Source organism: Bubalus bubalis, chromosome 8 (genome assembly GCF_019923935.1).
Source record: "Bubalus bubalis isolate 160015118507 breed Murrah chromosome 8, NDDB_SH_1, whole genome shotgun sequence".
In the NCBI taxonomy this organism is placed as follows: Eukaryota; Metazoa; Chordata; class Mammalia; order Artiodactyla; family Bovidae; genus Bubalus; species Bubalus bubalis.
Genome location: NC_059164.1, coordinates 37857171 through 37883234, shown reverse-complemented (window position 1 = coordinate 37883234; position 26064 = coordinate 37857171). Strand labels below are relative to the sequence as shown.

General features: G+C 35.1%; 1 protein-coding gene across 14 annotated transcripts in view; it reads right to left on the bottom strand.

Annotated features, from left to right (window-relative positions):
- Nucleotides 1-26064, bottom strand: part of CACNA2D1 (calcium voltage-gated channel auxiliary subunit alpha2delta 1) — a 524082-nt gene that overhangs the window by 358603 nt on the left and 139415 nt on the right. For all 14 annotated transcript variants that reach the window (XM_045166379.1, XM_045166383.1, XM_045166384.1 and 11 more), the window contains exon 3: nucleotides 23148-23264. In XM_045166379.1, the coding sequence (XP_045022314.1) occupies nucleotides 23148-23264 (117 nt within the window). The remainder of the gene's footprint in view (nucleotides 1-23147; nucleotides 23265-26064) is intronic.

Genomic DNA, 26064 nt, shown 5'->3' with positions numbered 1-26064 from the left:
CTACACTATTCTTGCCTGGAGAATCCCATGGACAGAGGAGCCTGGTGGGCTATAGTCCATTTCACCATCACACATAATGTAAAATACATAAATATTTATGAATATATGAATATATATGCAAAATGTATATAAAATTCATAAGAAAAATCATACACATATACACATATGTACATATCATTTCTTCCTATCCATTTTCTCTTTTTTGGAACTCTTATTTCACTACAGACCTCCTAGACTAATTTTCTAAGATTCTGTCTCATTTCTTTTGGCCTTTTTTCCTAAGAAAGTGTCCTGAACTTTACATTCCTTACCTTTTACATAATGTTTTTGCTTCTGTTACAAATTTTTACATGTTCTCTTAACATAACACTCCAGTCTTAATTCAGAAATGAAAGATCTATCTAAGGATATTTATTATCACTTAATTGATGTTTTCTTATGTTTCCTGCACTGTCTTTGTTGTCTCTGTTTTGCTTTTGTCTTCTTTTTCCTTTTTATCCTGTTTGTCATTTTGATGTTCTCATTATATTCAAAGCTTTCCTCAAATATATGTGCTCTGTCTATTCCATGGACAGAGGAGCCTGGTGGGCTACAGTCCATGGGGTTGCAAAGAGTCCGATATGACTGAACCAAACACATTCAATAAATAAGTTTCTAAGATGTTAAAAGGATTTCTACATGTAACTGAGATTATATATCTGCAGAAATTCTTTTATATTTCAGGGTCTAGAATACTATGTTTCTTCACTTAAAAAAATAACATTAAATGCATTACCTACCCCATTTAATAGTTTAAGAACAATTTTGATAATAGATAATGTAACATAAATGTCTCCTGACAGCTAATACTGAATAAAGATACTTTCTTTAGAGAGGTGAAGGTTGAAGACAATCTACCACTGGTTTTCCATATGTAACTGTGTCTAATTAGATGTGAATTTCTTCTAATCTTATTATAAAAGCAGTAATGGAAGGAACGTACAGAATTTGTGTGTGTATCCTTAGTCCCTCAGTCATGTCCACTCTTTGCAACCCCATGGACTGGAGCCAGCCAGGCTCCTCTCCAGCAAGAACACTGGAGTGCTAGAAAACCTTAAGTAAGGTCAATTTTCATTCTCAAAGGAAATTAAAATGAAAAGAAGGCTCATTATGATTACAGAATAAGTAGGATCCTCATTAAAAATAATAACAACAGATTTCTAAAATGTTGTGGCCACATTTATTCCTGCAATTACCTTCAGGTTTTTAATCTAGCTTTGAGGGCATGCTCATTGCCTCAGTCATGTTTCACTCTGTACAACCCCAATAGACCATAGCTCTCCAAGCTCCTCTGTCCATGGGATTTTGACAGGCAAGAAACCACCAGGGAAGCCCTAATCTAGCTTGGTCTTCACCAATATCTGTGTCTTTCAGCATCGTTTAGTCCATTCTATATAAGACAAATTCTAAGGACTGTGTTATTTAAGGTGCTGAAAGCAAGTAATAAAGAATTTTATTATCTAACAGAACAAGTAATAAGCAATCTTATAAATAATTATGTCTTCATTCACCTTCCTAACAACCTTGTTACCAAATGAGACCCAAACAATTTTCACAATCACTCTTGTAGTATGGATATCTCAGAGGCAGAATTTATTGCCAAGGGGCAGTTTTAATTAGAATCAAGTAGAGTATAATTGGAGCTTTAATAATAAGACAAAGATTTTCCTCATTAAATACCTTAAAAGAAAATGATAAAATGCATGACTAATTAGAAAATATTATTCAAACCTTTAATTCAATACAAAGAAACATATACTGTCATTGCAGTACTATAAATATTACTTATAATTACTAAATAATATCTATTGTGAATTTTTAAAGTGCTCTAGTAGTAAATAATGGCAGGAAATATCTGTATCACATAAATATTTTCTATAAACTTGAAACCTAACAGAAATGTAGACATTCCCACAGACTACTCATCTTTTTATTTCTGACTTTACTAATAATATTAGAGAAAAGGACTATAATTTTAATTTTCACTAAAAGATACACTATATTAGAGTCACATTATGAAATCCTCTGATTCCATTGTCTTCCTTTCTCATATGCTTATATATTTCAAGAGCTGTTGTAATTCAGGTTATTCCATTCCCTTCTATAATACTGTTAACATCTGAATGACAGTTATCTTCTATCTTTAAAACTACAGACTAGAACTCATGAACTAGTTTTCTCTCTTTAAAGTTCATATTTATAGCTCAATCACACTATGGAATTTATTTAAACTGAAGGATCCTACAAATGTCTTTCACAATGATGCAAGTTATGGCAGGCACAAATTAATAAGGGGAAATAATGGTAACTGCGAAACTATTTTTTTCTGACCTGTGAACTGGAAAAAAAAAATCTACTTGTTATACAGACACATGGTTAACATTAAAGAAATGCTGCAGATAAAATGAAAGATCATCTTACAATAAACTACTCTTAGTAGTTTTTTGTTTTGTTTTGTTTTTAGAGGGGCTAGGTTAACATAGGAACTTTTATTGGTCTTTTTTGTTTACTTTTGTTTTTTTTTTTTCAATCATGATGTTCTAAGAAACAAGAGCAAAGATCATTTAATGTAAAAAGTAAGAATATGCTTATATAACATCAAAGTGTCCTCACTGTTGTTTCATTCAAACTTAGTTTTATTGTTATTTGAGTAGCAATAAAATGATTCAAAATCATTTCTGTAGCTCAAAAGGATTATGACTATAGCAAACCAGAAAATATTAGAGAGATCATTAAGGAAACAAAACTATATTTTAATTATGAAGGAACTTAAACATTCAGAAAATATTGACTGAATATTCATCATACATCAGGTACTATTAGAGGCACTGCAGATACAAGATTAATAAAAACTGAAATGAACCCTAGTGGACATTACTGCTTACAAAGACAATTTTAAAAAAACAAACAAAAACTTCAATAACTACCAATTTGTGATCACTGTTTTAAAGGTAATATCAGATCAGATCAGATCAGTCGCTCAGTCGTGTCTGACTCTTTGCGACCCCATGAATCGCAGCACGCCAGGCCTCCCTGTCTATCACCAACTTCCAGAGTTCAATCAGACTCACGTCCATCGAGTCAGTGATGCCATCCAGCCATCTCATCCTCTGGCGTCCCCTTCTCCTCCTGCCCCCAATCCCTCCCAGCATCAAAGTCTTTTCCAATGAGTCAACTCTTCGCATGAGGTGGCCAAAGTACTGGAGTTTCAGCTTTAGCATCATTCCTTCCAAAGAAATCCCAGGGCTGACCTCCTTCAGAACGGACTGGTAATATAGGAGTCTCTAATTCAGAATGATTTAAAAAATATAGTCAAACATGGATATATTGACCAACTGACCTTCCCGATGAAATCTAAGGAATAAAGCACTAAGTTGAGGGAGGAAACAGAATATGGAAATACTCTTAGATGGGAATGAAGATAAAGACCCATGAACTGAAGCAGTGTGAAAGGACAAGGGGAATGAAGAAAACCAAAGAGAAAGAAACAAGCCAGATGTATAAAGGCTCAAAGGCACTGGCAGGAATACAAACTTTATCTAAATAAATAATATTTGGTAATATTTAATATGTAAGTGGATGAGAATTTGAAAGCTCTTGTATGACTTAATATACAGATCATACTGTCTTCCTTAAACAAAACTGAAAACACTGAGTTATTCATAAAATTAGAGTTTTACACATAATATATATTAAAAGCCCCAGTGTTTTGCTATATTTTCTATAAATATACAGGAAATACCATTTTGGGGGCAGTAATTATTCTTATCTTCTTAAGTATAAATACAAGCAACCACACTTTTCAACAGAGAACCATAACTAAGAGTCAACCAAAAGAAGGGTTTTGAAGTTAGAATATTTAGCATAATGAGATGAAGGCATTTAGAATATTGGTAATTTACATCTAGTCCAGGTATCTGTCTTTGTAGTATAATAAAAATAAAACAGAAAATGACATTAAATATCATAAGTATATATAATATAGTTTCTAAAATTAAAAATCTATCCCTATAATCTCATCCTTGAAAAGAGATCCAAATCAATCCAATATAGTGATAAGGAAGTAGGATCTGGAAGACTGACATTAGGAATTATAAAGAATAGATGACAACTTCCAAATTTAAATGCTATAAAAGAAAAATCACCTGATAAACAACATCCAATATGTGATGCAACCATGAAATTAAAAGATGCTTGCTCCTTGGAAGAGAACCTATGAGAAACCTAGACAGTATATAAAAAACAGAGACATCACTTTGCCAACAAAGGTCCTTACAGTCAAAGTGATGGTTTTTCCAGTATAATATATGGATGTGAGAGGAAGACCATAAAGAAGGCTGATTGCCAAAGAAGTGATGCTTTTGAAATGTGCTGGAGAAGACTCTTGAGAATCCTTTGGGCAGCAAGGAGATCAAAGCAGTCAGTCCTAAAGGAAATCAACCCTGAATATTCATTGGAAGGATTGATGCAGAAGCTAAAGCTCTAATACTTAGGCCACCTGATGTGAAGAACTGACTCACTGGAAAAGACCCTGATGCTGGGAAAGATTGAAGGCAGGAGAAGGGGATGACAGAGAATGAGATGGTTTGATGGCATCATCAATTCAATGGACATGCATTTGAATGTCCATCAGGAGCTGGGAGATGATGAAGGACAGGGAAGCCTGGCATGCTGCAGTCCATGCAGTCGCAAAGAGTCGGACATGACTGATCGACTGAACAACAAAATAACATTCAAATTTAATCGCTACCATTTAATTTACGTATTAAAGTTTTCCTTTACCTGCATAAACATTGACATGGGAGGAAGGTGAAAGGTTAAAGGAAGTTTGTTAACCTAATAAACTAACCCTGTATGATTATGTGGCAGAAACTTTCAGAGCTTAAGGAAATGTAATAAAAAGCCTTGAAATGTGTAGACTCAGCTCCATGATACCAAATTCTTACAATTCACTTAAGGAAGTAATTCAGAATTTGGGAAATGTCTACCTACAAGGATATGCATGCCAGCATTATTTATATACAGACAAATAGAAGTCAAACCTAATTGTCCAAAAATGGAAGACTGTTAAGTAAATGGCATTATATGTTCAGGATAGTTTAGACAGTAATAAAAGCCATGTTATAAAGACATAGTCAATAATAATGGAAAATGTAGGTGGCATGGTGATATGCTAGGGAAATGATACAATATAACTTGTGAGATAATCAGTTATCAGTTTCAAATGATCTTGACTCTACTGCTAATTATACTTGTGATTTTGGAAAATACATTTATCTGAGTTTCAGGTAACTTCTCTCTAAAATGATAATTGTGAAGATTAAATGAAATAATACATTTGAAATATTTTACAAGAGTCTGGTGAACACATGTACAAGCATGTAAAATATATAGACATCAACAGTCCAGAGAACATTGTATATTTACTTTTAAATATGTATACAGAAATAATTGAAAAATAAACACTAAAAATGTAAATCATGGTTGTCTCTGGATAACAGGATTTAATGTATTTCCATTTCTCATATTTCTTATATTGAACATGCTTATCTGTGAGACCAAAAAAAAAAATTTACCTTAATAAGTACTAAATAAAAATTAAAACTATATTACATCAATGACTTCTACCAATAGATTAAATATTTTTAAGGAAAAGTAGGGTACATTATTTTCTACAATTTTTATTTATATCCAATGCTGCTTTGAAAAAAACACAGGCTTTCTAAAAGAATTGGATGAATAATACTTATGACATCATATTTTCAATATTAATAATGTTTGGTTTCTTTTATATCTGAATCTCAAGGGATCAAAGGATGCCAAGGCGCACAGGTAAATATTTCGGTTTGCTTGATTTTTATTTTTTTCTATTTGTTATATTTTCCATCTTCAGTTTGTTAAAAAATGAAGAAAAAAAGCTTTATTTGTAACTTCATTGTTTTTTTTTTTACAGACATTAAAGGACTGTAGTTGTTTTCAAAATGCTAAAACCATTTATTCTCCCAGTCAGGTATTTGTGCTATTCATTAAAGAATGTGAGAAAACCAGATAATACTGTTTTTATCCAATTTTTCAGAAAACCAGGATAATGAGACTTTTGGCAAAGTTTGCATTCTAAGTTATTCCTGTAGTCAGCATATCAAATAAACATAGTAATATCAACAATATGTAGGAAGAACTGTAAGAAAATACAACATGGGCTATCTTAAAGCTCCTGAGAGAAATTATGCTGCTTGAACCTCTGCATGCCACCTTTGCCTTTAAAAAATACAAAAATCTTAGTTAATTTATATGGCTCAAATATGGTTAAGGAATAAATATTCACCTATTTTAATTAGTGATTTTAAACAGTAGGCATTCTTTCCCAACTTGAAAAATGTCCAGTCACCCTAGCAGCAGTAATAATGACATTTTAATGTGGTACAGAAATGCATGAGATAACCTTGTTCATCATTATACTCATAATAATGAGATGATTCAAAGCAGATATGACTATATTTACCAAGGCTTCAGCACCCTCTGTTTCACCATTCCACTTCATATTACATTGTAAGGAAAAAAAAGGAATAATAGCTTTGTTTCTCTTGTTCTAGATTTTTCAGCACACTATCTTCTTATATAATATAGTCAGTGAGATACAATGGGATATCACCTCACAGGGGTCAAAATGGCCATAATTAAAAATGCTACAAATTACAAATGCTGTAAAGGATGTGGAGAAAAGGGAACCCTCCTACACCATTGGTGGGAATGTAAATTGGTGTAGCCACTATGGAGAACAGCATGCAAATTCCTTAAAAAACTAAATATAGAATTACCATATGATTCAGCAATCCCACTCTTGGGCATATACCCGGGGGGGAAAAAAAAACAAATTATAATTCAAAAAGGTAAATGCATCCCTATGTCCATAGCAGCACTATTCACAATAGCCAGGACACAGAAACAACCTAAATGTCCATCCACAGATGAATGGCTCAAGAAGACAAGGTAGATATATACAAAGAAATATTACTCAGCCACAAAAAGAAAAATGAAATAATGCCATCTGCAGCAATACGGATGAACCTAGAGATTTAAGTCAGAAAGAGAAAGTAAGTCAAAAAAAAAAAATATGATATCATTTATATGTGGCATCTAAAAGATGACACAAATCCAACTATCTATGAAACAGAAACAGACTCACAAGGACATAGAGAACAGATCTGTGGCTGCCAAGGGGTAGAGAGTTGAGTGAGGGATGGATTTAGGGGGCTGGGGTTAGCTGATATAAGCTATTTTATATAGAATAGATAAATGACAAGAGAATTATATTCAATATCCTATGATAAACCATAATGTAAAAGGACTTTCTAAACAAGAATGCATTATACACATAACTGAATCACTTGCTGTATAGCAGAAATTAACACAACATTGTAAATCGACTATTGTTGTTCAGTTGCTAAGTCATGTCAGACTCTCGTGACCCCATGTACTGTAGCCCACCGGACCAACTATACTTCAATAATAATAAAAAAAAAATCCTCAGCCTTGTTGGTTCTACCGTCAATTCTTTTTCCCCACTCCCAACTTCTTATAAAGAGAAAAATCCAGTTCCTTAAAAGGGAAAAAAAAGAGGAAAGAAAGTTACTCATTCATGTCCAACTCCTTGCGACCCCTTGGGCTATACAGTCCATGGAATTCTCCAAGCCAGAATACTGGAGTGAGGAGCCTTTCCCTTCTCCAGAGGATCTTCCCAGACCAGGGATTGAACCCAGGCCTCCCGCATTGCAGGCAGATTCTTCACCAGCTGAGCCACAAGGGAAACATGCCCTTAATTTATACTTACTGAGAACCTCTTTGATAATGAGAACTAAATATAATGGAATGATTTCCTATGACCAGAAAGCTAAAACAACTGAATCAGGATCTAATATATAAAATCAAAAATAATCTAATTCAGTAATACTCGAACAGGTAACACCACGAAGGGAACCAAAACAGGGTATACCAACATCATCAAGGGCACATTAGCACATCCCAGTCTTTCACTGGTCAGTGTCAGTTGAACATTATCCAACTATTAAACATCAGCTGTACCACACACACGACTGGTGTTTCTATAAGCTCCCAAGAGTCTTTTGGAGCTCACTGTTTCTTAAAATGCAAACATTATTTTCCTTTTTAAACACTGTCACTAAATGGAGAGGTTGGAAATTACTATTGTCACACAAACACAACAAAAATGTTTTCTTGCAGCTACTTCTGTAATGGACGCCTACTTAACATGGCAATAAAACACTGGCAGGTCACAGGGCTGATTCTCTTGTGTGTGTGCAGCTGAGAGCAAAAGTATGGCCTGCCTTGACAGGAACTGCCTTTAAGTCTTTAAACTGTCCTCCTTCCAGTATTTATTCAGTGTGCCTTCTACCAAGCTGAGAAAAGCTGTTTCAAATCAGCGTCTGAGACTCTTCAGGGAGAGCAGCTGAGGAACTCCAAGGTGACTCAAACCTGGGGACTTTTCTCAAGACAGGCACTAGTGCCACTTGCTGCTTCTTGATACGCTGATTTAGCTTCCATCAGCAATGGAGCAACTGGTGTGAAATGTCAGCTAAGGACTCAGTTCAGTTCAATCGCTCAGTCGTGTCTGACTCTTTGTGACCCCATGAATCGCAGGACGCCAGGCTTCCCTGTCCATCATCAACTCCCGGAGTTCACTCAAACTCACGTCCATCGAGTCGGTGATGCCGTCCAGCCATCTCATCCTCTGTCGTCCCCTTTTCCTCCTGCCCCCAATCCCTCCCACTAGACACTACCATTTAGTGAAGGGAAATCTGATCACAGAACTGCAGCAACAGTAAGCAGCCCTGATTTTCCTGGCCAGATGACAGGTAGGCATTTGGCATCACTGAAATTAAAGAAAGAGGCATCCTCTTCCAAATTCCCAACTGATAATATCACTTCTGAATTATAAAGCAACAGTTCAGTTCAGTCACTCAGTTGTGTCCGACTCTTTGTGACCCCATGGACTGCAGCACGCCAGGCTTCCCTGTCCATCACCAACTCCCAGAGTTCACTCAAACTCACGTCCATTGAGTCGATGATGCCATCCAACCATCTCATCCTCTGTAGTCCCCTTCTCCTCCCACCTTCAATCTTTCCCAGTATCAGTGTCTTTTCCACATGAGTCAGTTCTTCCCATCAGGTGGCCAAAGTAATGGAGTTTCAGCTTCAGCATTGGTCCTTCCAATGAATATTCAGGACTGATTTCCTTTAGGATGGACTGGTTGGGTCCCCTTGCAGTCCAAGGGGCTCTCAAGGGTCTTCTCCAACACCACAGTTTAAAAGCATCAATTCTTTGGCACTCAGTTTTCTTTAAAATCCAACTCTCACATCCGTACATGACCACTGGAAAAACCATAGCTTTGACTAGGGGGACTTTTGTTCGCAAAGTAATGTCTCTGATTTTTAATATGGTGTCTAGGTTGGTCGTAACTTTTCTTGCAAGAAGCAAGCCTCTTTTAATTTCATGGCCACAGTCACCATTTGGGGACAAAGGAATGACAGACAGTGAATATATTAAACATCTATACATTTGAAGAAGAATGAAAAGTCTAGGAGTTGATCCAGGTTCTTTCTATTTTACTAACTCATCTGGCCTCCAAGTTCTAACTTTCCTCTTCCCATGATGCCTCTTTCTCCCCTTTAAAGGAGTGATTTTGCCTTTTCAATATATACCATAGCCCTACCTTTCTCACAACGTTTTTAAGAAATGCTGGCTGCCACATGCAGCACCTCATTTGGGTGTGTCTGGAGTTCTGGAAGCTGACTACCTGTTGTCCTACAAATACCCCATTAGAGCACTTTGGAGGTTCTAGCAGGTGAGTGCAGCTACTCTTGAAACCTTCACCAAAGAAATGTCTGCCTCTTTCAGAGAAGGTCATCCTCTTCTATCAGTGTACAGCTTCAGGGGAGATGCACTTGGAGCAATGACGGAGGAGGGGATACCACTCAGTCTACCAGATCAGCAGAATCAACCCTAGTGATCAATGGGCTGACAGGTGTCCACAGCCAGAAGGACCTCATATCCAGTTTATCACTATTCATTATAATTGAAAGTTGGTTAATTTAAGAATACCTTAGGCTGAGACATGCAAATAGCCCACTTAGCTCTGCATCTCTGCCTTTAACCAATATTTATAAGATATTAAAATTTACTCCTTGAAATATCAAGTGAGGAGCATAGCAACAAAAAAATGTTGTTGGTTTCATTGGTTACATTGAGAGAGTGCATATCCACATAGTATTGAAGCTCGGGTTTAGAAACAAGAACCTTTCTAATTTTTATCTTTAGACCACAACTGTATATGCTGCACCAAGCAGACCACCAGAGTTTCCCTAAAACACTCTCAAAATATATCCACTTATTGGAGTAAAAGCCCCAGCAGCATGTGGCTTGTAGATACTCTAAAATTGTTGGTTTTCAGATATAAGCCCAAGTAATTACACTGAGCTTAATAACACTTTTGGATCTTATTAGCTCTATCTCCATCAGCAGACAACCACATATTTTTAGGTAAATACTTAAGGCAAGACAAATAACATTAAGGCTCGGGGCTTCCCAGGTGACACAGTAGTAAAGAATCTGCCTGCCAATACAGGAGACACAGGAGACATGAGTTTGATCCTTGGGTCAGGAAGATTCCCTGGAGAAGGAAATAGCCAGCCCTCTCCAGGATTCTTGCCTAGAGAATCCCACAGATAGAGGAGCCTGGCGGACTGCAGTCCATGGGCTCACAAAGAATTAGACATGACTGAGCAACTCTTTCACTTTCACTAATCCTTTTATATAGCAAATCTTATATAAAATAAAATACATTAATATATAATCCTATTTTGGAACAAAAATACCAACCTAGAGCAACATAACCTTGGATAATTCACTTAAAAATTTTCTAATTCTATACTTCCTTACCTGATCATATTATATGCTCATTACAAGAAGCTGAAGGTCAAAGGAGGAGGAGGAAAAGTGGAAGAGAAAGAGGAGGAACCGGGGAAGAGAAAGAGAGAAGTTATGAAACAGAAAATACATGTAAAATACTCAGCAGAGTGCTTGACACATCATAAGTGCAAAACCACAATTATAAAACTTGGTAATGAAATGCATATTTTTTCAAATCCTTGGGGAAAATACATCCATTAAATAGTAACAATAATACATGAAGTGGAAGCATGTTGTAAGAATTATATAAGTAAATGCAAATAAAGTCCTTAGCACAGGGCCTAGTATATCATAAGTGCTTCATAAAATGTTATTACTATCCCTCAATATATGATGTCATATAATGCTATTTACAAAAACAATTTAATACTTAAACTAAAGATGCCATCACTCTCTAATGAGAATATGTAAGAATCAATTTCATTTCAAATAATATAATTAGTCAAAACATAATTATTAATAAAGGCATCATAAACTATACACTTGAGTAATCTATTTTGATCTCTCAAGTTAAAAAATACCTATTTTAGAGGGGAGAGTTCATGTAGACAATATTATTTAATGAAAGTGAACTAATATTCTGCAAGAGTCAAACCCATTACTGTGAACTAGCTGCAAGCAAAAAATGACCACTGAACATCCACATTTTAAAGAAACATCCAAAGCACACAAATACCATACTGGATGATTTATTTAATTATTTTGCTTTTTAAGAGGTCATATTATGTTGTTACACTGGGGAAAAAAATGGTACAGGCAGTGATGTATAGGGCAATAAATTCTCTGTAAACCCTCTTGGAGAAAATGAGTCATTATTATTTATTACAGGACTTTCAAGTCGGCTGACCTAGAATTTTTTATAAAAGGCAGTGTAAATAATCAGGGGTGATTGGTTTGTCAGGCAACAATAGACCAACATTTCTAGGAGTAGCTGTAATTGGGGAATAATGAGTCCTGGAACTAAATGAATAAATTTAACCACAGAAAGGGTAGACAGAATCCTATAACAAATACATTGGCTGTCAAGACATAACTTGGATTTTGCTCTTAACTGGGCCTTGACAGTGTCAGTTGCCCTAGAATACAAGGTCTGTGGGCAACAGGATCACATATCCACAGTGCAGCATTTGGCACTCTGCCTGTGGCTGAGATAATGCATGCAAGTTAGAGCATATGAGCTGGTATGTGTAATCAGCAACTGCAACTCTTAGGCAGAAGTTTTTTTTTTTTTTTAATAAATCTGGAAGACAGATGTTTGTCCCAGCCAGCCTGTTAATTCTGAACTGATTATGTTGCCAACAACAAAGGGACTAATCTTTAGAGAACAGTATGAGTTTCTGACATTATTATAATAATTAAAAATATATATATCATTTAAAATTAAGTTATGTGTACATATTTAACTGGCTATATTGGGCCAAATGCAACCTAGTCACTCCTACCTAAGTCTATCAGAAGTTCTGTTATTTAAAAACAAAGAAAAAGGAGGGAAGAAATCAGTGGAAAGATTAAAGATTTCTATTTTCTTAAAAGAAAAATATAAATAATATCCCATAAGCTTTTTTACTCAACCATTCCATTTATATGTCTTAATTCAAATAACCAGTTTTCCCACATACAAAGGTATGACATAAAGAATGGACTGCAGCCTACTGGGCTCCTCCGTCCATGGGATTTTCCAGGCAAGAGTACTGGAGTGGGGTGCCATCGCTTTCTCCGATATAAAAAATATAGAAACTATCAATGGAAGACTGGTTAAATAAATAATATACTCATATATACAAAGCCATAAGAAGCAATTATGTATTCATATCCACAGACATAAAAATCTTCTTGGAATACTCTTAAGTACACACACACACACTCTCAAAAGAGTCCTAAAGGGTAGTCACCACACTATAGAAGGTACTGTTTTTAACTCATAGGGAATTTTTTTTTCATTTTATATTGCTTAAATTATTTATAAGAATATATTATAAATTTAGCAACATAAGTATAACATATATCAGAATCATCTAACATTCACAGTGGTATCATCTAACACACAACCCACAGAGAATAAAGCAGTTCTCACTGTACCTGGATCATGTGACCAAAAAAAAAAAAAAAAGCTAACTTGTTATACTATGCTTTATCAAATTACTCCTTAATAAAAGAACTACCTTCGATTGCATCCTCCATGTTTTAACAAAGTTGGAGAATATTTGATAATTTCCAGAATACAGAAATGAAAAAGAAACCAAAGAATATGTCTATATAAGGGAGTTAAATTAGAGTTTATTAGATTACAGAGTACAGCATAATGACAAAAAAAAAAAAAAAAAAAAAAACAGAGGCTTTAGCAATCAGGGATACCTGAGTTGAAGATCTCTTCTACCTGCTAACTGAGATGGCTCAATTTTGTTAGGTAATACCTCTATCTTTAGACACAACCTCAACACAACAACACCTACCTCTTAGAGTTGTTCTGAAGATTAAGAGTTGTTCTTAAGAGTTGTTCTGAGAATGTGTGTAAAGCATTTAACACGATGGCTGGCAATAAAGATTGCTCACCAACTGAGAATCATCAATATGGATCTGCCAGGAACACTTAGCTATGAGGAGCTGATGATGGGTCCTCCCACCCACAACACTTCCCCACCCCACACACAGAGAGATACTCTGGTAAGGAGAAAGCCAAGCAAATTTTAACGTATATAGGGAACTGAAAACAAAATAGATTTAAATTAGACAAGGACATCCATGTTAGAAATAATTTCCTGAATACTAAGCTAAGCAATAATAATGGGATATTATAATTATGGAAGCTTCACCACCAAAAATATCTGAGAAAAGAAACAGCTATTTTCTCAAACTTGGTGGTTTAGACATTCACCTACTTATGAGAAGAGGACCAGAAAACTGAATTCCCCAATTCTTTCAACTTTCACGTTTCTATGATACTTAAATTAAATTAATAGGACATTCCATCATCCTCCCAATAAATTGTGTCGGGAGGTTTTAAGCAAAGCACAGACAGCTCATCTTTGCAAAATGTAGTTCATGATTTTGCAAGCTCTAAAAAAAAAATTATTGGAATAGATTTAAAAGAATTCCTGTATATACAAAAAAAACCTGGATGGCATTGGGTATCTCACAAAGGGCTTCTGCTGCCTTCTATTCTCCATTAAAGATAAAAATTAATTCAGAGGAAGGTTGAGAGTTTATGTATTTCTGTAGGAGTTAATGGGGGCAAGGGGAAAACTAAACATCAAAAGATTAAAAACTAAAGTTAGTAAGGACTCAGATAAAGAATCAGAACACCATGGAAGGCTGAACTCCATAAACAGCTAAGACACTGTTTACCTTTCTTTAGCAAAGACTACTTGATCAGACTGTCTCCAAATGTACAGCATGTTATGAAGTTTTATTGAAAGATTCCATTGTGTGAATCAAAGATGGTAACCTTGGATTAGCACTGCTTCTCTCTATTTATTTTTCCCTTGTCAACATCATTCACTAGCACATTTAGATAAGAGCATGTCTATTGTTCTGCTGGGTTGAGTTTGCAATTTTCTAGAATAGAAGTGGAATGAAATACGGATCTTACTCTGACATTCTTTTACAATTATCATAGGTTTTGGAGACTCCTAAGTCTCCAGGTAAAGTTCAATGATTATCACTGTAGAAACAGCACAGCACACATGATTAAGAATCCCAAGTCCAATTCCAGTTCTGACTCTGACCACTCTGACTTCTGGTGTGAGGGCTGGCCAGCTTCATGGGTGTGGGACCTGTGCAATTACCCAGCTGGATCCCACAATTGCTCTAAAGCTCTGTGGCTGCCGTCTTTAAATTCTGAATAACTTCTTTCAAGAGGCGCCCCACATTTTCATTTTGGACAAGACCCCACAAATTACATAGTTGTTACTGCCTGTGTGAGATTTCCAATTCAATTCATCTAATTTTCATTATCTTTCATGTGATCAACAACCCAACACTCCCTCTTCTCCTATTTTTGCAAATGCAGTGCTATCGGAGCATATATTACGTTTGTTAAATTGTCAACACAATAATACTGCGGTGTTAACATTACTTTCTGATCCTAAATAATTAAGCCAACTCAAGTCTATGGAAATCATATTTTCAAAAGAGATTTTTTTTTTAGTAAAAAGAGACTATCAGTGTTGCCCAGAACTTTTCCTTTTCTGAACACCTTCCATGAGAAAACTTTTCACTTTCATTTTACCATTAATTCTACTCTCTGTCTTAAAGGAGTATTTGGCAGCTATCTTTTTTCCAAAAGTGTCTTTGCTCAGACAATTCGGTGCAAACACTATTTCACAGAATGGACGAGGAAGAAAGTACTGTATAGCAGAGAGCGAGTAACAGCAGGAAATATTTAAAAAACACCTTGCTGCTAACCTTTAAATAATATAAATAACCTTCAAATAATCAGAACAGAATGTTATAAAAATTAAAGTGCTGAGTGTGGTAGTGAGTAGCAGCACCATTTCGAGTATATGGATCTGTTTACTCCTTAGGGTACTTTAAGAGGTTCCAAACACAGCACTTAGTGTTTCCCCATTCATTCTGTCTGACCCCAAATTTCGAGCCTTATCATTACTTGAGATTTAAAATCCATAAAAATGCTGCTAAAGTATATAACTTGAGAGAGGAAATGTGCTGTTGTATCTGGAGATTTTCATTTAACACATTAGCAAATGGTATCAAGAAAGATAAGCATTTCCCATTTAAATCTGTCATCTACTTCAGAAAAATCATATGTTCTGAGTGAGAAATATGATACCATGTATTATGTTTATTTTGTTAAAAAAAAATACCTCATGCTTGTATCCAACCACATTCCCATATACATATACAGAAATGAATTCTTTGCTGTGTAAAGTTGAACACATTTTTCAGAATTCCTTGAGTTTTTACTTTTCAACTTTAAAAGGAGAACAGTTATACCTATTTTGCATAATGGACAATGTGTTAGAAATATATAGAATCTAGCAAACTTCTTGGAATATAACTGACATTTAATAAATGTTAACTACTTATTTGTTCCTATTAGAACCCCAGAGACTTTCACTCTTCTCCATCAAAGAAAACCACTCATTCACTCATGCCTCAACCTTATCACCCAGAACTCTTAATTTCTCTCATTTCTATTATTTATCAAAACTTCTTTTTCTCCACTGTTCACTACAAATTATAACAATGTTTACTCTTCTGAACTCACAATTTCTAACCATTACCAGATCTACCCATGGTTCATGATTTCAAATATTTCAACTATTATTGACTAATTCTCAAGTACCCATGATATCTAAAAAATTTACTCTTACGAGTCTTAAAACATGGATTCAATAGTCCTTTCATTCTACTGCTGTTCACACTGTGCCAAGCCTTGTTAGAAAAAGCTGATTGACTACACATGCAATCATTATATTTTCAATAAAATTTTCTTACAAAATGGGACTTTATATAAAAAGCCAAAGAAAGCAACATTTTACTTCCCCTCCTCAGCTTCTTCAAAATGAATTTTCTCCAGACTTTCTTCCCTAAAACTCACATTCAATCTTGAAAAGATTTGATAGACACTGGCTGGCTGGATCCACATTTTAGTTAAGACTACCACAATTCTGTACAGAGACATGGTGTCCCAGCTGAAAAAATTCCATCTATTATTTCCCCTTGCAGCCAAGGGTAACCCAGTGGGATGAAAGCAGATGTAACAGAATGTGACTTCTGGAAATCTCTTGAGCTACCTACATCCAGGTTTCTTGCTTTGAGAGAAAATAAACTTGCAATCTTTTTATATCACTCTAGTTGGCTTATGCAATATTTCACTTTACAGCATCGGACCTTGCTTCTATCACCAGTCACATCCACAGCTGGGTGTTGTTTTTGCATTGTCTCCATCTCTTCATTCTTTCTGGAGTTATTTCTCCACTGATCTCAAGTAGCATAGTGGGCACCTACCAACCTGGGGAGTTCATCTTTCAGTGTCCTGTCTTTTCGCCTTTTCACACTGTTCATGGGATTCTCAAGGTAAGAACAGGAAAAGGAGTATGTCAAGGTTGTATACTATCACCCTGCTTATTTAACTTATATGCAGAGTACATCATGAGAAACGCTGAACTGGATGAAGTACAGGCTGGAATCAAGATGGCCGGGAGAAATATCAATAACCTCAGATATGTAGATGACACCACTCTTATGGCAGAAAGTGAAGAATAACTAAAGAGCCTCTTGATGAAAGTGAAAGAGGAGAGTGAAAAAGTTGGCTTAAAACTCAACATTCAAAAAATGAAGATCATGGCATCCAGTCCCATCACTTCATGGCAAACATGTGGAAACAGTCACTGACTTTATTTCTGGGGGCTCCCAAATCACTGCAGATGGTGATTGCAGCCATGAAATTAAGACGCTTACTCCTTGGAAGGAAAGTTATGACCAACCTAGACAGCATATTAAAAATCAGAGACATTACTTTGTCAGCAAAGGTCTATTTAGTCAAAGCTATGGTTTTTCCAGTAGCCATGTATGGATGTGAGAGTTGGACTATAAAGAAAGCTGAGTGCCAAAGAATTGATACTTTTGAACTGTGGTGTTGGAGAAGACTCTTGAGAGTCCCTTGAACTGCAAGGAGATCAGTCCTGAATATTCAATGGAAGGACTGATGCTGAAGCTGAAACTCCAATACTTAGGTCACCTTATGGGAAGAACTGACTCATTGGAAAAGACCCTGATTCAATCCTGGGAAAGACTGAAGGAAGGATGAGACGGGGATGACAGAGGATGAGACGGTTAGATGGCAACAGCAAATCGATGAACATGAGTTTGAGCAATCTCCGGGATTTGGTGATGGACAGGGAGTCCATGGAGTCACAAAGAGTCAAACATGACTGAGCAACTGAACTAAACTGATTCAAAGTACAGTCTTTGTAGCAGGACCATCACCTGTTTGCTTATTAGAAATTCAGTATATTTGGCCAGATCTACTGAATAAAAAGGGTAGCAGAGTGGTAAAGAATCCACCTGCAATGCAGGAGACGCAAAAGATGCAGGTTCAATCCAAAGGATGGGAAGATCCTCTAGAGTAGGAAATGTCAACCCGCTCCAGTATTTTTGCCTGGGAAATCCTATGGATACAGGAACCTGGAAGGTACAGTCCAGGGGCCACAAAGAGTCAGACATGACTGAACACACACACACACAAACATACACATACACACACTAAATAAAAATCTGCATTTTAACAAGAGCCAGAGGTGAACCACATGCACATTAAAGTTTGAGAAACACTGGAATACACTGCTTATTAAATACATTTTTGGAAAAAAGTTAAAAGAATATTCAAAGACTCCATTTCCTTACTGAAAAATGAGACTACTAATGGTATATAGTGCACAGCATTACTATGAGAAATCATCAGGTCACAGTACTTAATAAACACTCAGTAAGGTATAACTGGCATTAAATTTGATCATCAATCTCAAATCTGTATATTCAAGATATATTTCCAAAGTATTTATTTATGCAATTACATTGGTACCCCATGCAGATAAATTAAAGCTCTTTTAATACTGAAGTCTCCCTGAGTATAAGCCAATAACAAAAGTAGAAGTAAATTAATAATATACATTATTATTAATAATATAGTAATCTTATATTCTTATATAATATTACTATATTATATTCATTGATATTCATCTTATATGAATGAATTTATGAATATGAATATGGATAAATTTATGAATTTATTCATGAATTCATATTCATCTTATATTCATTTACAACACAATATAGAACCTGTTTTTTAATTATCCTCAAAATATTTCTCTTTCAAATAATGTATTTATTTTCATATATTCAAAAAGTTAAATAAAAAATTTAGTTTGCAAACAAACATGAATCTTTCTCCCTCACATAAAATCTAACAAATTCTACATTTCATTAGTAATTATGCTTTCTGTACTCTCCCATCATGCGCCTAAGATAGCCAGTGATCCCAAAGAACTCAAATAATATACCAGGTATCTAGACTTTCAATTCCAAATGATAAAAAATAAAGTCTCATTAAGCTCCCATTTTAATCCAGTTAAGGCAAGATACATCCTACTTCATTCCAAGACATTCTTCTAAGGACTGTGATGACCAAATTATCTGCTTCCTACATTCAGGGCGAAAAAAAAAATGTAAGCTGATAAAAATCAATATAAATGGAATCATTTTCAGTAGTCATTAGTGAATATTAATCACTTAAGAAGAAAGTAATTTTTATTAGATAAACTTTTAATGAAAATATATTTACATCTATAAATGATGCTTTAAAGAGGTGCATTCATATAACAAAATCTGAAGATAATGTTATGAATCTTCTAATCAAGAAAGTTTCCCTTACCATTACACACTTCTTAAAAATTGTGCTTCACAGAGGACTTTGTAGACACTTCTCCAAAGAAGGCATACAGATGGCCATTAGGGTCATGGAAAAATGCCCAAAATCGCTAATTATTAGAGAAAAGCAAATGAAAACTACAATGAGGTACCACCTCACACTGGTGAAAATGGCCATCATTAAAAAGTCTACAAATAAACAAACACTAGAGAAAGCGTGGCAAAAAGGGAACTCTCATACCTGTTGGTGGGAATATATGTTACTGTAGCCAGTACGGAGAACAGTATGGATATTCCTCAGAAAATTAAAAACAGAGTTACCAGCAATTCCACATCTAGGCATTTACCCAGACAAAACTATAACTCCAAAAGATATATGCATCCCTATGTTCATAGCACCACCATTCACAATAGCCAAGACATGGAAGCAACCTAAATATACAAGACAGATGAATGGATAAAGATGATGTGGTAGCATATATGTAATGCAATAGTGCTCAGCCATCAAAAGCAACAGAATAATGCCATATGCAGAAACACAGATGCAACTAGAAATTATTATAGTAGGTGAAGTCAGAAAGAGAAAGATAAAAGCCACATGTTATCACTTATATGTGGAATCTAAAACATGGCACAAATGAACCTATCTACAAAACAGAAACTCACAGATGTAAGAGAACAGAATTGTGGTTCAGCCAAGGAAAGGGAGTAGGGAGAAGGATAGACTGGGAGTTTGGGTTTAGCAGATGCAAACTACTACATTTAGAATGGATAAAAAACAAGTCCTACTGTGTAGCAAAGCAAAATATATCCAATCTCTCAAAATAAACCTTAATAATATATTTTAAAAGAGGGTATCAGTTCAGTTCAGTCGCTCAGTCGTGTCCAACTCTTTTTGACCCCATGAATCGCAGCACACCAGGCCTCCCTGTCCATCACCAACTCCCGGAGTACACCCAAACTCAAGTGCTTCGAGTTGGTGATGCCATCCAGCCATCTCATGCTCTGTCATCCCCTTCTTCTCCTGCCCCCAATCCCTCCCAGCATCAGAGTCTTTTCCAATGAGTCAGCTCTTCGCATGAGGTGGCCAAAGTATTGGAGTTTCAGCTTTAGCATCAGTCCTTCCAAAGAAATCCCAGGACTGATCTCCTTCAGAATGGACTGGTTGGATCTCCTTGCAGTCCAAGGGACTCTCAAGAGTCTTCTCCAACACCACAGTTCAAAAGCATCAATTCTTCGGCACTCAGCTTTCTTCACAGTCCAACTCTCATATCCATTCATGACCACAGGAAAAACCATAGCCTTGACTAGACAGACCTTGGTTGGCAAAGTGATGTCTCTGCTGATGAATATGCTATCTAGGTTGGTCATAACTTTCCTTCCAAGGAGTAAGCGTCTTTTAATTTCATGGCTGCAATCACCATCTGCAGTGATTCTGGAGCCCAAAAAAATAAAGTCTGACACTGTTTCCACTGTTTCCCCATCTATTTCCCTGGAGAAGGGAATGGCAAACCACTTTAGTATTCTTGCCTTAAGAACCCCATGAACAGTATGAAAAGAGGGTATATATATATATATATATATATATATGTGTGTATAAATGAGTTACTTTGCTATACAGCAGAAATTTGCACACTACTGTAAATCAACTATACTTTAAAAAAAAAGTGTTTCAACTTCTGGCAATGTGGCATACCAAATATTCCAAAGGATCCTCTTATGTTACAACAAGATCCTGGATATTTTAAGATACATAGAAATGTATAAGGATCAAAAACAAAACAGACAATTTCTGAATGCCAAGAGGTGTGTGTGTGTGTGTGTGTATGTATGTATGTATGTGTGTGTGTATATATATATATATATATATATATATATATAAAGTTAAAAATCTGAACTGTAAGTGATCAGTAAACAAAGAATTCAGAGTTATCCTGGAACAAACACCTGCAATAGTGCTGAGATTTGTAGAACAAGGAGTTAAACTTAAACTGCATTACATCTAACAAAAGATATATATAAGAACTTTATAAACAAATTTTAAAATGCTATAAAGTGGCATAAAAAACAGCTAACTGGATAAAAAATCATGTATATAAATATAAAGACAAAAATCATAATGATATAAATTCTTCCAAATTTTAATTTGGAATTCAGTGGAATACCATTTAAAATCCCAGTAAAGATAGTTTCAAATAATTTCATGCTGAATATAAATTTTAAATAATGTGTGAATGTTCAAGACTAGTCAATTCCTTTTGAAGAAGAAGATGGTGAGCTGCTGAGCATACTAGCTTGATAAATGGGGCTTCATCAAGGGAAGGTAAAATATTTAATACATGGTCTCAGGAGAACTGATCAGAAAAAAAAAATAATTTGTATTGTGACTTAAAACTGTATACTGATATTAGCTACAGGTGGCTTAAATAGATCTGAAAGAAATGGAATCTTTTACAATAAAATACACAAAAATATTTAGAGCATCAGGGTAGGAAATGATTTTTTAAACAAAGCATACACCTCAAAATATTTTTTTTTAAAGCTGACTCTGACAGCATTAAAATTAAGAACTTATTTGATCAAAATATACCATAAAGACAATAAAAAGACAAGTCACAAACTGGAAAAAGAGATTTGCATCACATGTAACTGAAATGAACTACCATCAAGAATATACAATCTACGAATCAATTTAAATGATTAAAATGTGTAAAAGATATGAAGAAATATGTCACTGAAGAGGAAACAAGAATATTCAGAAAACAGATAACCGTGTCATTAGGGATAAGCAGAGATGCCATTTAGCACCCACTCAGCTGCCTGTAGTTAAACACTCTGACATTGCCACTCATTGGCCAGAATATGGACCAATGGGGACTCAAATACTGGTAGTAGAGGTCTAAACTGATACACTATTTTGGAAAATCAGTGTCATACTTATGTAATCTGATTTTATGAACACCCTATAGTCTAGTATTCTACTATCACATACTGACCCGTATTCTTGCACATACATACCGAGAAACTCGTTCAAGAAAATGAAGCCACCCTATTCATGGTTCTATCCAAATAATAATTTACCAGCAGAGAATAAGTGAATAAATTAAGATATATGCTCAAAAATAATATTTTACCATGAATAAAAATGAATTAAAGCTAAGCACAAACATCTAAAAAACTCATACAAACATAATGTTGATGGAAGAAAGGATGTGGCTGAAGACCACATACAGCATCATGACTAACACATGTTTAGCAAAACATTTATGTGAGGTACAGCTACTTTTAAAGAGCAAAGAAACAAATAATCAAATATCTAGTGTACTGGCTATCTCTGGTATAGATGCAGGATGATGAGACAAATACTACAAAGGCAGGTTTAAGGATGCTTGAAATATTCAAGGATTTTACACTGTATGATCAGTTTAAACAGGATTATTACACATGATTACTTATATATGTGTGAACAGATGTATGTTCTAATTAAATATACTATTTCTCTGTATTAAAATCACCTTATACAAATAAAATAATAATTAGAAACAAGCTAATTCATTATTTCAAGTCCACAATGAAACCAAGATCTTATCTTTTATGAACATATATTAGATGAACACAGTTTCTCAGATAAAACAAGCATACTAAAGAAAACCTCCAAATAAAGCATGAAAGATAAATAATAAATGAGTAATATAGAAAAATAAAATGAGTAGATACAATTTAAACTCACCACCAGGGCTTTGGATCTGTTGCTCAGAAGTTTTTCAATATCCCTGGCTGCAATTTCCACCAGCTGGCGTGCGTTATTTGGCTCCACAGTATACAAATCTTGGTATTTCTCATAAATCTGTATGAAGAGGAAATATAATTAGTAAGAACAATAATTGCTTATTTGGTTCCTGTCCTCACATTAGAATGTATTTAAAACCATAAACAACTGATTAGAAAGACAAATCTATTCCTCACCTCATCTTGATCTTTTTGGAGTTCCAGTGTGTTCAAAATATACATATATATGCATATATAAATATATATATGTTGATATACATATAAATATCAATTAACTGTAAGACCACAAGCTCACCAAAACAGTATATCATGTTAAAAGGTTGTAAAACATCTTGTAACACAACAATTTGTGTGTGCAATTTTGCAAATTCAAGTTGTACCTCCAACCTCAAAGTGAAAAATTGAAAGTGAAAGTCACTTAGTCTTGTCCAACTCTTTGCCACCCCATGGACTATACAGTCCATGGAATTCTCCAGGCCAGAATACTGGAGTGGGTAGCCGTTCCCTTCTCCAGGGTATCTTTTCAACCCAAGAATTGAACTGGGGTCTCCTGCACTGCAGACAGATTCTTTACCAGCTAAGCTACAGGGAAGCCCCAAACCTGGTATTTAGTGCCTTCAGCATTTTAAAGAAACAGGGAGGTTATTTTAGAAAATAGAAGAACTTAAGCATGGGACATCAAAACGGATGATGTGTGCACTGAACAAAAGTCAGGACAAGGGAATAAGATGTTGCACTGAGGGAGACTCGCACCTTTTCCATCACTGAAGCTAAGATGTACGCTGCTAAATAGGCTTATAACCAAAAAGAGAAACACAGAGAATGAAGACCTTCCCCTCCTCAGGTTCATCCTGGTGGCACAGGGAGCTTCACATTTCACAGTGAAGAACAAGGTCACCGAGGTCTACATTAAAGTTTGGTTGAAGCTGTAATAGTATAAGCATTTATATTATGAAACTGAATTTTTTTTTTAATTCACTGAATAAGACTATATTGAAAGTAACCTAGACAGCAAGAGAAAACAATTACATTTCTGGCTCACATCAGCATTTATGGAAGGATTTCTCTAGAGTAGCATAAGATGCACCTGGTTTATCAAGCGTGTATACTCCTGGCAGGAAATAAAGATTAAAAGAAAAGTGGGGGGAAGAGGGGGGCAGTGAGGAGCACAAAGACAGTGACCATGTCTGTTGCTGAAGGGCTGGGCTGAAAAGGAAATCCCTTATTCATCCAACAGATGGGTTGCACATGCATGACTAAACCATCTTCAAAGCCAGGGATTGGCAGGTTTTTACTGTCTTATGAGAAGTGAATCCAGGCACGAGCAGGAACCAGTTCAACCCTGCTTTTTACTGGCATAATGCCAGCATTCTGGTTACTACCAACAGGTTCTACAGCTGGTCCCAGCCGACCATGAATGCTGCTGGTAAACACTGGTTTCAAAAGGAGCAATATACATTGGCTAACATTTGTTTTTTGAAGTGTATTGGTTTCACAGGAAGTTTCACAGTTTTAAGTGATTTAAAATATATAAACATTTTAATTAATAAGTTAAAATAATTAACTATAATAAAATTAATTATCTAATAAATATTTTTGAAGATTTAAATCAAACTTCTACTGCTAAAATTGTTTATCATTTTCAAACCATGAGGCTTTCCCTCACACTTTGAATTTTGACCTTGTAGGTTCTCATCCCAATTATTCAAGGCACAGTAATTTAGTCATATAAAATCCCAAGAGTTAATGCCATTCATGATTCCTGCATATTACTGGATTTTTTCTACTTTTTATTGATGGACAGATTATTGTGTCCTGTTTTTAAAGACCCAGGTGATCCATGAAGGACTCCCTCCACTCCAAAGCTATCTGTTTCAGCCTAAGACCTCATCCAGGAACATAAACTCCTAAACAGATTGATTTGAGGTACAAACAGATAAAACTCAACATCACTTTAATTGATCAAGGATATTTAGTTCTTTGCAGAAAAACCAATATAATTAATTGCTGGGAAAGGCAGATGTGCTTTGTATCATGAATATCTTGCTCATTTCTGTATAAAGTCTAACCTTCTTCCTGTGGTATCGGGACTCTAATAGAACTGAAAGTTGGTAAAGATTAGTTCAGGACACAGTCTCTACTTCATACTATGTACTACAGCTAATGCCAATTATTAGCCACTATCTATGTATGCCAGACATATTAAATGTTATAAAGGATGAATGAATTAAAAATAAGAAAAAACTAGTTCAAGTATATATATTTTCTCAAACAGAGAATATTCTCTCAAGTTCCACTTATACAGTAATTTTTAAAAGCTTAGGAAATAAAAAATAAGATCCAGAATGCAAATAAACTTTAATAAATAAAGTCAAGGAAGCTTAAGTCTAGAGCCCCAATGCAAATGCCCTGCATTTTTAGGTACAATATCACATTTGAAATGTTTTCATTGTAATAAAACATGAATTAGAATCATGTAACAGCCACCATCAAAAGAAGTGGACTTTGCTTCTGGTTTCAAAGAATGCAATCTTGTTGTTTTTGTTGCATGAGATATTGCAATGGCTCTCAAAGAGAAGGAGCCTGGTGCATGTTTAGTGAACAATTTTCAGAGTAGAAGGTTTCACATGGATTTTTAAGATATTATATTTCCATAACTTACAGGTATTTACAATTCCTTCCACCACTAAAATAAACCATATTTCTATAATATTTAACATGCTAACATGAATATTTTAAAGAGTCTTAAATATCTTTTTTTCTTCTTCCTAGTTTTTCTTTGCCTTTATAAAAAATTAATTATCTGCTTTACCACTTGATCCAATGTCTTTCCTGACATGATGGGAATAACATGAGTT